The 16106-nt window shown below is 41.3% G+C and overlaps 2 protein-coding genes across 4 annotated transcripts in view; both read left to right on the forward strand.

Annotated features, from left to right (window-relative positions):
- Positions 1-2879, forward strand: part of LOC122180856 (RAB3A interacting protein) — a 28976-nt gene extending 26097 nt beyond the window's left edge. For all 3 annotated transcript variants that reach the window (XM_042872775.1, XM_042872776.1, XM_042872777.1), the window contains 3 exons: positions 300-399; positions 493-562; positions 2505-2879. In XM_042872775.1, the coding sequence (XP_042728709.1) occupies positions 300-399; positions 493-562; positions 2505-2587 (253 nt within the window). In that variant the 3' untranslated portion in view covers positions 2588-2879. The remainder of the gene's footprint in view (positions 1-299; positions 400-492; positions 563-2504) is intronic.
- A 2533-nt stretch (positions 2880-5412) lies between these two features.
- MYRFL (myelin regulatory factor like) overlaps positions 5413-16106 on the forward strand; it is a 42251-nt gene continuing 31557 nt past the window's right edge. The window contains exons 1-4 of the mRNA XM_042872692.1: positions 5413-5567; positions 11352-11442; positions 14898-14965; positions 15058-15319. Of these exons, the coding sequence (XP_042728626.1) occupies positions 5522-5567; positions 11352-11442; positions 14898-14965; positions 15058-15319 (467 nt within the window). The 5' untranslated portion in view covers positions 5413-5521. The remainder of the gene's footprint in view (positions 5568-11351; positions 11443-14897; positions 14966-15057; positions 15320-16106) is intronic.

The raw sequence follows: 16106 nt of genomic DNA on the forward strand, positions 1-16106 counted from the left end.
TTCCTGCTGTTCCAGACTGTCAGACTTGAAGCTGTGAATGTGAAAGTACCTGACCAATGCTGATAAAAGATGTAAAATTAGGAATATATGATGATGTGCTGGTGTTGGAACAAAACTTGTCCTTATCAAGCTAGAGTAGTTGATGATACCATTTTGTAAGCTGCAATTACTACATTAAGGCAGAGATTTGAGTACCTATGCAAATAGGAAGTAATTACATTAACACTCTAAACACACACAGGTGTTAGACATTAATGTCAGATTTGTTTATTAACTCATGTAAACTTCATGTTTTGTAGGAAATGTGCTTTAAGTGGACAAAGCAAGTCGTGCAAGCATAGAATCAAATTAGGAGATTCAAGCAGTTACTACTATATTTCTCCTTTTTGTCGTTACAGGGTAAGCAGATTTACCACAATTTCATTTTAAGTAGTATTTTTTTCTACCGTCATACAAAATGATGTTAACCACCATCCTTTTATATGGGTTTAGATAACTTCTGTGTGCAACTTCTTTACGTATATTCGATACATCCAGCAAGGACTGCTGAAGCAGCAAGATGGTGAGTGACAAATTGCATTTTGGTCATATGAATCAGAGAATTGTAGAATGAATCATAGAATGCTTGGGTTGAACGGATCTCAACGATCATCAAGCTTCAACTGCTCTGCCGCATGCACAGCCACCAACCTCCAGATCTGCTACTAGACCAGGCTGCCCAGAGCCCCATCCAACCTGGCCTTCAACACCTCCAGGGACGGGGCATCCACAGCCTCTCTGGGCAGCCTGTGCCAGCACCTCACCACTCTCTCTGTAAAGAACTTCCCCCTGACATCCAACCTAAATCTTTCCTCCCTCAACTCAAAGCCATTTCCCTTTGTCCTGCCAATATTTACCCTTGTAAAGAGTTGACTCCCCTCCTGTTTGTAGGCCCCCTTTAGGTACTGGAAAGCTGTAGTGAGGTCACCCCCACAGCCTTCTCTTCTCCCGGCCAGCTCCCTCAGCCTGTCTTTGTGGGGAAGGTGAAGAAAAAATGTGTACAGTGAATGTGCCTAAAACTTGCAGATGATAGTCATTGTGATTGTGAGACTTTGGTGAATTTTCAGTAAAATAATAAAGAAATGGTGCTTTTCAGTCTATCTTAAAAAACCTTCACGTGAAAATTCAAGACAAATTCCACAATGAGTGGAGCTATGATAATTTTCTACACAGTATTTAAAAAAATAGAGACTGGAAAAAAGACTGGCAAAGTATGGAAATATTTGTGATCTTTCCACATCATTTTTGCCTTCCACTTCCATTGTTTTGTTGTTAAAGACTGAAAACAAGTTCTATTTTATTATTATTTTTTAATCTAATGCATGGAATAACCAGCAATATCATTTTGAAAAAAGAAAAATTCTGCATTGGTAAGAGACCCCAAAGAATCTTAAGTTGGTTTGACCCGGTACATTCTTCCCTCCCTTAATGCACAGACACATCTTCTCTCACTTCATGCACTGAAAATTCAGTCAACCCTTCTTTGTCAGATTGTTGTGCAGGGAGAACTGATTGATTAAAACAAACAAACAAAACCCCCCAAACGTTAAACCAGACTGTAATTTTATTTGAATGCAGCTGAAAAACAAGAAATTAATCTTCAAATGTGGCATCGCAAGATTTCTCGATGAGGGCTCTCTGTATAAATGTATTAGCTAGTGTGAAGCATGATTTTTTTCATTGTGCTCTGCCTCCCCACTCAGCAAACGAGAAAGGTAATTTTACTTCTGTTGCTATTTTTCCTCCCCAGAGTTACCTGGTTGCTTTTTTACTGTCAGGATAGCAGTATATATCCAACAGCTGCCCATTTAAACTCTTATCTCTGCAGTAAATCAGAAATGTGCTTAAGTGTGTGTGCTGTTTGGTTTCAGTAAGTCTATATAAAAGATGGCTGTGTAAACACTGCACACCTCTGAATTTGAAAAGTAGACTGCATTTAAGAGTTGTGGTTGTTCTTCATTTATTATTATCGCTCTAAAAGAAAAAAAATCATGATTGTATTTAAACAATTTAACTAAAATTTCCTGTCTAGGTAAAAGGATAAAACTAAGTGGCCTTCAATTTTTACTTATCCAACAAATTCTACTTCCTCTTCGCAGTCTTTTATACAGAAAATGAGTCAATGAGCAGAACAATTAAGTTAAGAAACTAATTAATTGAAGCTGAAGAGCACTGATGCATTTCTTTTCCCAAGTTAAATAAAAGCATCAACGTTTAAAAAACAAAGTAAAATTTGGTCTTTTGCTATGACTATCTCCTAGAATGTTCGAACTTTTATTTTTTTTTTCTAAACCAAGCACAGAGAGCTTGCACAGCTTAATTCTGATTTCACTGGGAAGTAACAAACTAGGGAGCTTGTTGCTTCTGAAGTTTCCTTAAACTAATGCACAGGGAGGCAGAGTGCCTATTTCAGTTAAAATAAAAACCTAATTCATTGCATCTAGTGATATTTCTGTCTTTTTCAGTGGATCAGATGTTCTGGGAAGTTATGCAGCTGAGAAGAGAGATGTCACTAGCGAAGCTCGGCTATTACAAGGAAGAACTCTAAATCTTTTTACTCTTGAGCATGCATGAACTTCATGTAAGATACATAACTCTAAAATTGATGAATCTTATTTGTCACTTGATATTTATTTCCACAAAGTGGGTCCAAGATCTTTCTCCTTTGGCAGATTGCACTAAGAAGTACTGTGATTGTTTTAAACTGACCTATGCTGTATATGTGTCCATATAATACCTAGTTGAACAAATGTGGTAAGCACTTGCAGGTGTCTTAGTGATTGTAATTTACATTTTAAAAACAAGACTTCTGATTAAATAAACGTTGGTCTGAAGCAGCATCTGCAGCATCTGTTGTCTGTTCTTTGTGAAGCAGTGACGTGAACCTGCCTGAGATAAGCAGTTTCAAACTGAAACCAAGATGGTTATTGATGGTTTTGAGAGAACAAATGCCTCACATGGTGCAGTGTGAAGATGTATGTATGCATCCTTTCTGTGTGTGTATGCCAATCCAGATAACAATTAGAAGGTCGTGATATTCTTTTAAATGCTGCATTCCTATATTCTTCATTTCCAAGTAACATAAGAGAACTGTATACTGCAAACATTCATGCTGTCAACAGCATAATAAATCTGGCTTTCTCCTTAAACAGGAGTGCTTTTCAGACATTGTGAGATAGCCTTGAACACTCTTTGGGTCTTTCTTTGATTAGAAATCTATCTGTGTGACTACTAAAAACTTTATTCTTTTGCTTTTTTCTTTTTGGCCTTATTGCCTTTAGATTAATCTTTGTACTTTTTTTTTTTTTGCAATTTTGTTTCCATTGTTTTAGACATCCATTTCCCACAGCTGTCCTTACATCTGCAAAATATCTATTACATGATTTTTTTTAACATGTTGATTGTAATTTGCATGTAATGTTAGTGGCTTTTTCACACACACAGCTTGCTCTGAAGACAACCTGAAAAGGGATCATGGCTTTTTTAAGGAACATCCATTTTTTGTTCAGCTGCTACTTTTGCTAGTCCTTTTTCCCAAGGTGTAGTGTAAGCTGAAGCAGAAAATTCATTAGGGAATGTGGAACATAGTTGTGCAGGTGTGGTATTGTGGTGGTTTCACACTGCCTGAGCAGTACTGTGTTGCTGTTGTTCCCCTTTCTCAGAAGGGTGGGGAGAGAAAAAGGGATGGAGAAAAGCTTGTGAGTTGAGATGTGGGCAGGGGCATAGCTCACCAGTTACCCAAGTGGGCAAAACAGATTTAACATAAGGGAGTTAAATGTGATTTTCTGCATACTGAAATAGAAGAGAACTAAAAGCAAACTAGAACCACCTTCCTCCCATCCACCTCTTCTGCCTTCTCCCTCTCCCTGAGCAGAGCAGAATGGGGGCTGTGATCTGATCAGAGCAGCTCTGGCTGCTCCAACACGGCCCTGCTGCAGCCAGAGCTCTGCTCACAGAGTGCATCCCTGCAGGCCCCAGCTACCAAAACCTTCCCACATGAGCCCTGTACAAGGAGATTTGCATGTAGGAGACCTTCTGGAAAAACACTGGAGTCTTGATTATGACAGCCATTTGTCAATCACAGGTACTCATAAAGCAGTGGCAGATAGTTTCTGCTGCAGAAACCTGGAAGAGTTCTCACTGCAGCTGCTAAAGGAAGGTTATTTCTTACTTCAGTTGAGCTAAGGAAGTCTAGTTTCTCTGTCTAAGAAAACAAATTCTATTTATTGCTGTTACGTTAGGCTCATAAATGCTTCCTAAAAGATTGTTAATCTTTGGTTTACATAATGAAATCAAACTGTTTCCGGGATTAGCTAACAGTAGTTAAATTATAGCCCGTAGCTGCTGCTATTCTGACTTAGTAATCCTTTACAGGTGTTGCCCATTAAAGCAAAGAGATTTTTTTTTCCTACATAATAGTGCCTAGACAAAAGGTACCTAAAGTTTATTATGCGGGGACTGTCTTCATGTAGAAGAACTACAAAGATGTACCACAAGTGGAAATGCCTCTTTGGCTTGATTCCATTGATGTCTTGTAAATTCTGGGCTTGTTTCTGCCTTTATGTCCCTTTCCCAAAATTATTGTCTATTTTTTTTTAATACGAACTGCCTATCATGAGAAACCTGTGACACTATGGGTGTCTGGGATTGGTAACAACTGCACTGCGGTTACACGTCTGGTGAATTCAGCTGCTTTAGAGAATGGCTGCCTCCCACGTTTCTTGACTCCATCGGAGCTTTTGTTCTTAACCAAAGGCCTTTTACAGATCTCCCCTCAAAATGTCTGAGTATTTGTCTCCTGTTCGTTATAGATGACAGACCAGGGCCAAACCTGAGTGTGCAAAAACCAACTGGGATGGAGTGAAACGAGTTTTTGCTGTTAGCCCCAGTTGAATTTTCAGCTTTCCCATAGGCTTACCTGGGACGGACAGACTAGTCTGTAGTTTAAATTCATTACGACAACGTAATTCTGCTCCGTAATCTGTGCTGCAAGATGAAACAGTTCTTAGAGCCATTGGGTAGCCTGGTGCTCAGCTGCTCTGGTGGGACAGTGCACATGGCAAAGCTGCTGCAGCTGGTGGAAGTGCTGGTCTTTACCAGGAGTTGTAATTGTATCACCTGTGTGAAAGTACAGAGACAAGTCATTTTTATTGCCGCATTTTTTGCGCATGTGTAACTGTGATCAGTGTTGGGATCAAAGGTCCCTCAGACACGAGCATTAAGCTCACTGCACTGAAGAAAGCACATCGCCTTCATTTTGCCTCAAACTTCGTTCCAAATTCTTTATGCGTAGCAGGGTTGAAGTATATCCCTGACAGGATATATGAAGGAACAGGAGCAGCTGGGATGAAGTCAGCTGAAAGCTCTGCTGGAAGCATGATTTGCTCCTTCATATATTCCTGATTGCCTGGGAGGGGACGGCGTGTTTCCTCTGCAGGACGCTGCTGACTGCAGGAAAGTAAAGGGCCTCCAGTGGCTCAGCATGGATGTGGTGGGAGAAAATGAGGCCTTGCAGCAGTTCTTTGAAGGTAAGGGCTTGGCTTGGTTTTAAGAGTCTCAACAATCTGTTGTGGCAGCAAAAGTACACCAACTGTTTGAGATGAATTGAAGAAGAAAGGAGGAAGCCCCCAAACTAAAGCTCTATTTACACAAAGCAGTGGTGTAATGTGATCCTGGAATGAAAACAGCCCCGGCAGGATAGATGTGCTGCTGTGCGTTTTTCCTTCAGGGAGAGCAGCAAAAGGAAGGTGACAGGGCTGAGCCCGTGGGAGGGACGGCGCTGGTGACTGCTGGGAGGAGAATGGGGAAGGGGCTGAGGGCTCCTGGCAGCTTCTTGCTTCTGACGTCCCAGTGATCTTCATGAGGTCAGGGAGCTCCCTCCTTGTTCCAGCTCATCCGCTCGGGTTAAAGATGGCTGTTCTTTCCACTCCTATGTCTGATTATAATTGCCATTTTTTGCCTTTCTCTGAGATCTGTTCTGCCTTTTTTCCCAAGACATCTCCCACTCAGGCAGGTCTCTTGTCTTTCTCTTACCACAGAGAATTTCTACTAGACTCCTTGAGCAAACTGCGTTGCTCAGACCCTGCCATAATGTAATTAAAAATGATTGTTAAAAGGTTATGTATTCTTTTACTTTCTAAATCTTTCTTTCCTCACTGTAGTGTTCTCCTGGCATTTTTTTTCCATGTTAACCTTGCAATTCCAAGTTTCTGTATTCTTTTTCATTCTATGTATTCTATTTTTCATTCAGTGTCCAGGCATTCTTCTTGTGATATTGGTCTTATCTAGAAAGGCTACTTTTCTGGCTTGGCCAAAGCGGGCATTTTTTCTTCACCTGCATTTAATTTTCCATTATGCTAAATAGGTGAATTATTATTACTACCATTATTTTAGCTGGCATTTGTGGTCTAACTGAAAGGTGGCAGCAGCTCTAACTTTTGACCTTGAATTTCAGATGTGGAAATTAAAATTTTGCTTGCAGCCCTCAGGGAATTGTTTTTAAGGCAAGAAATAGAAATCAGTGACTCACAGCTTCTGGCTGCTAGCAGACGAATGTGTCTTTTTCTAGATATTACAAAATTCATGTTTCTTAAATTTACTTTAAGTCACAAAGGTCACAAGTTAGTAGACTTTCCTGGCTTTGCTTTTAGCAAGGCGTTTGTTTTTATCAAGCTACTGTTCAAGTACTGTGTTGCACAGCTGTTAAATTCTCTAAATAGCATTGGACATGAATTACCTACAATGCCTGAAAAGCTGACTTGGGAAGCAGGGTTTTCTAAGGAATGTGGACTGTGTCATATTGACTTTTGGGACATTGATACTTTGGTAGAAGGTATGTCAGGGGTTTTAGCTGTTTAATGGTAATTAATAACTTTAATTCTAGAATGACTGATTTAAATGACGTTTGGTAGAACATCTGTATAGGGAAAGGAGAGAAGGAGAAGCTCTGTCAATTCCGTCAAGTAAAAGGAAAGGTGAAACATCTTGGAAAGTTGACATCCTTCAGAAAAATGAAGTTTTTGCAGTTCTGCTGTGCAGCACTAGTACATGGGAAAGGTGTGATTTGAAGCATGGTTTGCATTCTTTTGATGCAGGGCTTAGCTCCGCTGAACCTGCTTAGCGCTACAGCTGGTGGTTTGGCTTGTGTGTTAGTTTTGACAGTCATTGGTATGATCAACTTGCATTTATGTTATTGAGAGAGGGCAGTCTGGAGTTCTCGAGAAAAAGGACATAATATAATATTTGTTTTCCTATCAGTACCTACTTTCAGTATTCAGTAGACAGACTAGATATGACACTCACTGGGATTTGACCCTGGCTTTTTCTTATTGAAGTAAATGGCTTTTCTGTTGTGCCTGCTGTCTTCTGCCTCATTTCATTCCTCTCACACTAGATACTCCAGTTTTGACCTAAAACTTTTCCATTGTTTCTGTTAAAATTAATACTTACTAAAATGTTTAGATTTTTGACTCTGTAACTTCCTATTTGCCAAGGATAGGGCCTGCCCCTGCATAGCAGAGCAATCTCTTATTGCTAATGTTATCAGTAGGCTGAGACACTCAATGAAGGCCAAACTAATTACGCTATTATTTGTTTTTTTTTTTTTAATTGCTGGAAGGTATTTTTGTGTCTGAGATGTGTGTGTTTGGCCTCAGTGCCCTTTGATATCAAGATGTTTCTTGGTTGTGGAATCACCCCCTCTCTTTGTAGTCCTTGTCCTGCATGGATAACACTGAGTATAGTTTGGTGCTCTTGGCAAATGAATGAAGCCACAGAATAAACACGGCTTTAAACATGAAAAAACCAAAGGCCTCTTCTACTATTTTAAGGATGAGAGATTAAAAACAGGATTTAAAGAGGAATTGAGCACTCACTGTGAGATTTCTGTTTCTCTGGAAAATGCTGATATTTTGGGGGAAAGCTGTCTTTCTTGACACAAGCTTACTCCTTACCTTCTGGAGTGCTATAGTTTCTACCACAACTGAATACCTGTGGTCTGTGGTATGTCCCCACAGGTTGTAGTTCTGCCAGGTAAAGCTGTTTCAACCTAAATCCTCTCCTGCTTATTGCTGCCATGTGCCTGAGCTCCATGTCCTTGGCTCTGATGGATGAGCAGCGTCTATCAATGGCTGTAGTCTGTTTTAGTCAAAATGACCAGGACTATCTTGCACAACTTAAATAGTGAGCAATACCTGGAGTCCTTTAGTGTGAAAGAAATTAAGGAATTATTAATTAGCCCCCTGTGTAAGACTAACTCAGTCAGTATAAGTTGATGAAGTTCTGCTGGACTTCCCACTGAGCTTGTATAGTGACTCAAAGTATTTTAGGGGTAAAGTATCTTCAGATGAAGATTAGTTATTAATTGTCAAGAAAGCCTTTCCTTCAAGTTGCAAGAGTTTGTAGCAAACCTCATGATTTTGTCCTCCATGAAACAGGTGCTAATTATTATTGAATGTGTTTTGTGTGTTATTTTTATATCTCCAGCTTTATGTAAGGATTGTTTCCTGTATAGAATAGCTGATATTTTAACACAAATCTTACTACAAATAGCTGGACTTGACTAGGAACTTCCTGGCATAGCTCTTTTAATGATACATAATGATCAATTTAGTACTGTTTTAGTCAGTGCTAAATGTTTGAAAGAATATTTTATTGGTTGTGGACTGAATTTGTTCACACAAACAGCACAAATAGCTTGGTTATTTGCTGGCTCCTTTGGAAAGTGGTGGCTGTGGTTTAAGCCACGTTCAGACGTGTGTTTGACTTCTCTGAGATAACTACTCTGAGGAAGGCATCAAAAGTACCATCCCCCTCATCCTTCACTTTGCATTAGATGTTGCTGGAAAGAAGGCAACTGGTTTCAATGCAGTTGTGCGTAAGGCTTCTACAGCGAAGTGCTGGGAGAATTAATGAGGCAGGTGATTCACGGATTGAGTCTGGGGCTGCTGTCTTCAGGAGCATAGATGGAGCTCAGGAGCCAGGTTACTGGAGCTTGGTGGCCGGAGGCTGCCAAAAAGAGAGATAAAGTAGAAGGCCAGTGATCAGCATACCGTGGTGCCTGTGTCTGGAAACAGGGAAAGGCTAGGGGAGAATGGGCAGGGAAATAGAAGCCAATGTAGAAGAGAGGCTTTGGACTTCAGATCAAAGGGGACAGAGCAACAGAATACTGGTTTGATGGAGAAATGGGCAAAATATGATCCTATGTTGCCTATGACTGCAGGCTGTTCTGCATGCAGCTGTGTATAAAAGCCATGTCACAACACAGCCTTGCACCTTCATCTTCCCTTGCTCCTCACGGATGACAACTGTTTATTTCCTGGGTTTCTGGCAATCCTCTGCAGTGACACCAATCCTCTGCAGTGACACTGCTCAACCAGGCATGTTGTAGACTGGAGTGTGGACTGAGAGCAGAGATCCCCAAGCATGCTGATAAAGGCTGCTGACTCTGCGGGTCCCCTTTTCCATGTACATACACATTGTTCTCTGCCCTCATAGTGACTTTGGATAGCTGGCTTGAGTGCTACCAGGGAGCAACAAGAACAGTAACCAAATTCTCAGTCAAAATATCAGTGTATTTTACCCAAAGCCTGTAACTTTTAAGTGCTTACTGTGATCAAGGTCTGGGAAATGGATGCCAGTGTTTTAAATGAGTTTGCATATGATCCAACAGCTCCTCCTCTGCTGAAACAGATGCCAAAGCAAGCACAGGAAAGGAAGTACACTTAGAAATAAAAAAATATTAGAGTTAGGCTCTACAGCGCAGCCAACTGTAGTTTGTTTATTCTGTGCATTGGTACTATGAAACTTTCATTAGTGGCAGATGTCTTCTTGCTGGTGTGCTTCCTTCCTCTCCCAGCATAGATTTGCCTTTTTCTTCCTTCCTTCTCCTCCTGCCCATTTAGCTATGCAAAGCAGAGAGATTAAGAGAGAATGAGGCGTATTGCTGTTGTTGCTTTTGCATTGCAAGAGACCTACTCTCTGGACTGTGGGCTGCCCATATTGAAGGCCCTGTCCTTTTATGGCCACAATTCAGAAAAGCTTGTTTCTGACCTTGGTCAAAGTAAGCAATTCTTGGTTTTGTGGTGCAGGAAAAAACACATCAATAGCAAAATTTTTTTAACTATGCATGAGGGCTGGGTGACTTGAGCAGGTGTTCAAGTATGAGGAAGATAGCTGAAGAAAGCCAGCCCCTTGTGTATTTTCAAGACATTTTTGCAGACAGAGAAGTTCACCACCATTTCAAGACTGCACAGGGAACAAGAGCAGAAAACAGAAGAAATTGTATGACTTCTGCTATGCACGTTGTGTCCCAGGCAGTGGCAGAGTGAAGGGAAAATAGCTGGTGTCAGCTGCTCAGGGCTGAGCCCTGCAGCTCTCAAGCTACTCCACTCTGTCCTGTACAGCAGTGGGACAGAGTTGGCCAGCTCCAGTAGATGACTGTAGAGAGCAGTAACTTAAACTTCCTTATCTTGCTCTCTTTCTGGCTGGCCACTCCTTTATTTATAGAAGGCTTGCTGGAAAGGTGGTGAGTCCGCACAGTTTTGTTTGCTTTTGGTTCTTTTTCTGTAGGAGAGTTCCGGCTGACTTGCTTGGCTTTCTACAAAAGAACTCGAGAATTTCAAAGACTTCACAATCATCAAATCTGTTTATAGCCTTCCGTAACCAAGCAGCAAAGGACAAAGTACTGAACCTTTCTGCTCAATAATACATCTAGCATATTATTGGACTGTTTTGTTGGTTTTTTTTTTTTTTCCCTCTAGGAAAATAATCAGAAGCCTCAAATTCCTTCAGTGTTTCTAAAGCTTTATTTATGCTTCCTTAATCAAAGCTTAGGATAATGGGTTTTAAAACAGTTTCAGAAACTCACTGTTAGTACTAATGCAGGGAGTGGATCTCTGTGAGACATTACAGCTTTGCTTGGGTCACCTGTTTTGATCCCAACATAAAGGAGTGTAAAGTTATCTTCAGAACCTTATTTTTGTAGTTGCAAACAAGGAGCCCCTCCTGCTTGTGGTAATTCTGTGAGGCCTTCGTGACAGGCACAAACTGATGCTTTTCTGGTTCTGTCATCTTCACCTTCTCTCTTTTACTTTGCGTTTCCTGTCATTCTTTCTCCCTCAGTGAATATGCCCATACTTCCAAATAGAAGTGTGACTTGTCTGTAACACACGAGATGCTCACCTGTAGTAGGACAGGACTGATCTTATTTTCCTTTGAGTGAGATAGTGGGCAATGTTCCTTAGTCTGAAATGCTGATGACTGTGTACAAATGTCAGAAAGACAAATTCCAAGAGTGACATCTTTGATTGCAGAGCAAGATGTTCATAGAGCCTTGGAGAACCCCATGGTGGATACCAGTATGTTGGAAGAATTCCTCAGCAGTGACTTAGAGTTTGGAACCTTGTAAGTACTATAGCAGCAAATTAAATTGTTTTCAGTGGTGCACTGGTTAAAGTCTGAAAGCAGCAGTCAGACCTGAAATCTCTTAGGTTCAATAGGATTGTGGGGTGCTTATTTCCATACTTGAAACTGCGTGAAAGCTGGAAATATAAACTGCAGATAGTAAGGGAAATATGTTATTTTGTAGTTCAACGGAATGGATGGTAATGAAGTCTGGAACAATTCACAACTGTTATGCTAATTATGGCATTAAATGCAAAGCTGTTATTTTTTAATGTAACTAAGTGCTAGTTTAGTGTTTATGTGCAGAGTAAATGATGTAAATGAGATTAACTGTATAATAAATTGAGAGACTAATGTAAACCTTCCAGTCTAAGGGAAAAACAGGGCTACTGCTTTTATTCTAATGCTCCCTTCAGAGCAGAGGAGTTCACCATTAATCTTTTCTGAGACTTGTTCTTAGAGTTGCAAAGGCTGCGTAATACAAGGGGTCATGGTTAAGGGAGAAAGGTTATGCAACACATCTATCAAAGACTTCAGACCCAAACTGTTCATCTAGACAACTGTCACATGATTGTGGTTAGATTCAAAATGCTACAAATGTGCCGACGTTTGCCAAGAGCAAAGCTATAGTAGATGTTTTTTATAGGGTAACAGCCTGCAGGATTTCTCACTGTGGACCCACTTGCCATTGCACATATTTATTCACAGTAGCTTAAGTAGGCTTCTCTCTAAATAACGAATGATGACTTGATTCTTTCTCTGGCCACAGTCATGAAATAGAAATGAATGCTGTTTATAGATCTTCATAGCATTTGATTTTCAAATGTCTAAATATGTATCAGATTAAACAGATTATCAGACTCCTTGATCATAACTTTCAAATGTTATTCTGTTGCTTTCATATGCAAAAGCATGTAGCAGTTGCATAGATGTACGTATCTGCTGTCATGCAGTTTAGGTACGCTACATAGATATTATGGTTGCAGTGCTACAACTCTCTATGTGCATATGCAAGAAAATAATCTGCTCCAAGGCAGTGTTTGAACCTACAGTTGGTAAGTATGCCTGGAAGGGTTAAAAGCCAATTTCTGAACCTCCGTCATTTCTAATGCAATTGAGGATCACTTTATTATGTCCCTTCACTGAATCACAGAATTGCGGAGTTTGGAAGGGACTTCTGGAGGTCATCCAGTCCAATTTCCTACTAAAGCAGGCTCCCCATAGAAGGTCGCACAGGAAAGTATCCAGCCAGGTCTTGAGTATGTCAAGAGGAGGAGACTCCACAGCCAATCTAGGCAGCCTGTTCCAGTGCTCTGTCACCCTTACTGTAAAGGAGTTCTTCCTTGTGTTTGAACAGCAAGATGCCATGGGATTTTCTCTCGCTTAAACTGCTTTAAAACATGATTGTGAAGAGCTGAAAAACTTAAAAGAATTATGAGATGTGACAGACCTATGCCCTCATCTGACTGAAGCCAGCAGCACAGCCTCTGTAACAGTCTGCTGGTGACTTAAGCTGCTCCCACTTCCAGCACAGAAGAAATGGTTTTGCTATGTTGCCTTGCTGCTGTGCTGTGAGCTACTCAGGAGGGATTTGCCCTAGCTTAAATCATGGGCTGGTTCCACACCTCTCTCTAAGGGAGTAATCCTTTACAATCTCTGAAAGGAGAAACTCCAGAAGCACAAAAGTAAAACAGACTATAAACTACAGTAACTTCTATGGCGTGTGCTACAGTATAATCAAGTAAATGTGCCAAAGAATAAATAATCAAGAAACATCTTTCAAACCTCAACCATGAGAGTGAGGCTGAGCTCTTGGGTATCTGTTGAGCCATAAACAGAGCAATGCTCCTCATGTCAGCTGTAGACAAGGAAGTGTTTGGTTTTCACCTGTAAATCAAAAGGAAGCAGCAACAGTAAAATACCACAGGCAAGCTTGTTCTTGTACAGAGCAGCATTCCTGAAGTTCTTTAAAAGGAACCAGTTCTTTTTCTCTTAGATGCGTCTGTCTGAATAACCAAAAAAAAAAAAAAAAAAACAAAAAAAAAAAAACAACCAGCAAACATTTTAAAAATCAGTCTAGGCAATAACACACTTTTAACTGCTTTTCTTTCTCAGTGACCTCTCCCAGCAAGGCTGCTAAAACAGAAACCTCTCCTGCTTGTCTATGGGTTTTGGCACAGAGGCTGCTGTGGATCATGTGGAATATCTGAGTCCCCAGCCAGGATTCCTCTGTCAGGCCGCCAGCGCTTGGCTCTGGTCAGAGGACAGCTGCCTTCCTGCCTCTTAGCCCCTGTGCCTTCACACCTGCTGCCGGCCACCGGTGGCTGAAGGAGCTGAGACCTTCCCTCACAGAGGGGTGTGAGGATTCCTCCTGTGCTCCTAATTCCCCATTCATGTAACACGAAGTGGGAAAGGAGCCTCTGCTCATGCCACCGTACACAGAGGGCAGCCCAGCTCTGCCTGGATGTGGCATTGCACAGTGCTGTCCTGCAGGTGTGACACAGGAGCTGCTGAGCGGCGGTGCTGTGTGTGGTGTTGCATGGTCTGCTGCACTTTGTGAGCGCTGGGACTATCTGGAACCACTCATGTCTGGCTGCAGTCAGCTGGGATAGGCACTGGGCTCATGGCTGCCTCCCTTCATGCAGCCTGCAGCTCCTGCTGTCCAAACTCTTAAATCCTTTCCAATACACCTTAAAATTTGTTCTTCCTTCAAGAGTACATGTCAAGATTCTGCCAGCTGCTAAACCCTTGTATTATATGCAACAAGTCAGCAATGGTAGTCACGGGTTCTTGTGCCTTTTTCAAATTAATCTTTGTTTTGAGAAGCTCCTGGGGCTGACCTCTTAGTTGTCTTTATTTTTAATTCTTTCATCATTTAGATATGGAAGGTGTTGGTCCCCCTCAATGTTTTCCAAATGGAACTAGGAAATTTATGTAGGGTTATGAAGAGGGAAAGTAGCTTGCAATATAGGGAAATCCCACTTTAAGCTTCTGGACACTTCCGGTGATTTCATAAGGAATTCTTGAGGGTGACTGAGGGTGCTGTGCCCAAACTAATCTCAAGAAATTATTTATTGTTTGCTGACAAAGGTGTTAAAGATCTTTAAAATGTAGCCTAGAGAGAATGGAGCTGTTGTGAGCCCGTGTGCTCTGGTGTGCCCAGAAGTTACTGAAGACCAGCTCATGGGAAAGAAGAGGGGTTTGAGTCCCCCGCCTTGGAGGGATGTTTGGTCAAGAATTGGTGGCGATGGGAGCTCTCTGCAAGATAAGGAGGTTGTCATTGATCTGTGAGAAGGGGCTGCAACCTTGGTAAGCAATATATTCTGAAAGCCATTCTATGTAGCCTTGTGGTCCCTCTCCAGCTGCTTTTAGTTTTGCCTTATTTCCATGAGAAAGAGAGGTCTGTTCTCCACATCTTCTCTCAGTAAAAAGTTAAACCTGTTTTTTGTTCCTAGGCAAAGACAGTTGCCAGACTCTCCACCAGACTCTGGGTCAGAAGCATATTCTCCACCACAGCTCAAGAGTAGGTGACGTGAGTTCTGGCTCCCCCCGAACTGATAGGAAGGTCTCCAGCTCAATTTTTTACTATTTGCTTTCTTGTCTATTTGCTTGTAGCCCCGTGGGGTGATGCTACGTTGCCAAGTGGGCAGCAGTCTCCATTCCCATGTCCATCGGCTGTGGCACCCAGCAAGCTTCCCTACAGATTCCTGGAGACTTCTTCTGACCCCAATAGCAGTGGACATCCTTGCAGCATTCCCCAGGGCTGCAGTATGAAGAGAGATAATGCTGTGACTCCATGGAATGACTCTACATCCTCCAACTCTTTGGGTTTTAATTATTCATACTTTCAGCAGCCAAATGTATCTCAGATTTATAGGTAAAGCCTTTATACAGGAAATGAGGCAGATACAGTAAAAAAAAAATAGAGCTGGTAAAAGATGTGGTGACGGACTAGTGTAAAATCCCTGTGGGTACAGAATTTTCCACAGGATGGCAGTGTTTAGACGCGTTTGAGAAACTTACGGTTGAGGGCTCTTTAAACAACTTGATTAAAATTAGGATTAAAATGCCGAGGAATGCATTTCAGTTTGAAGAAATATACAGGGCTAAGGAGGAATCCACAGGTAGCTGATAACTGGATTATAAAAACAGTTAGGGGTTTTGCAATACTTATTGTAGGGACTTGTCCATAAGGGTCTTGGAAGTATTCTGACACATGGCATGAGAAAAAAAGAACTGTCACATCCGTGTAAGCAAGTGAAATGGTATTCATATACCATCTGCCATATTTATCTACTAGTGTGTTCTGGATGCTTGGTTGTTTAAAATACACTGGGTAGTGCAGACATCCCACCATGATACCTACTAAATAAGAATGAATTGACCAATGTGTGCTGGAATGGGATCTGCGCAGTTGCTGGGAGATCGTACGAATTCATCAGCGTGAGTCTTGGGGTTGTAGATTCTCTGTGTGAAAGTCAGTTGCATCTTATGTTGGTGATGCGAGTAAAGGAAGCCGGACCTTGGTTCCTTGGTGAAACTGGTTATATATGAATTGTTTCCTTTGCTGTAGAAGGTTCCAGTTGGTCATAATCATTTTTTGAGAAAAAGTTTTCATTATTGGAACTTACGGTGCAAAATACTTCTCAACCTAGTGTAGATTT

Source organism: Lagopus leucura, unplaced genomic scaffold (genome assembly GCF_019238085.1).
Source record: "Lagopus leucura isolate 7727_CA_CO unplaced genomic scaffold, USGS_WTPT01 Super-Scaffold_100008, whole genome shotgun sequence".
NCBI lineage: Eukaryota > Metazoa > Chordata > Aves > Galliformes > Phasianidae > Lagopus > Lagopus leucura.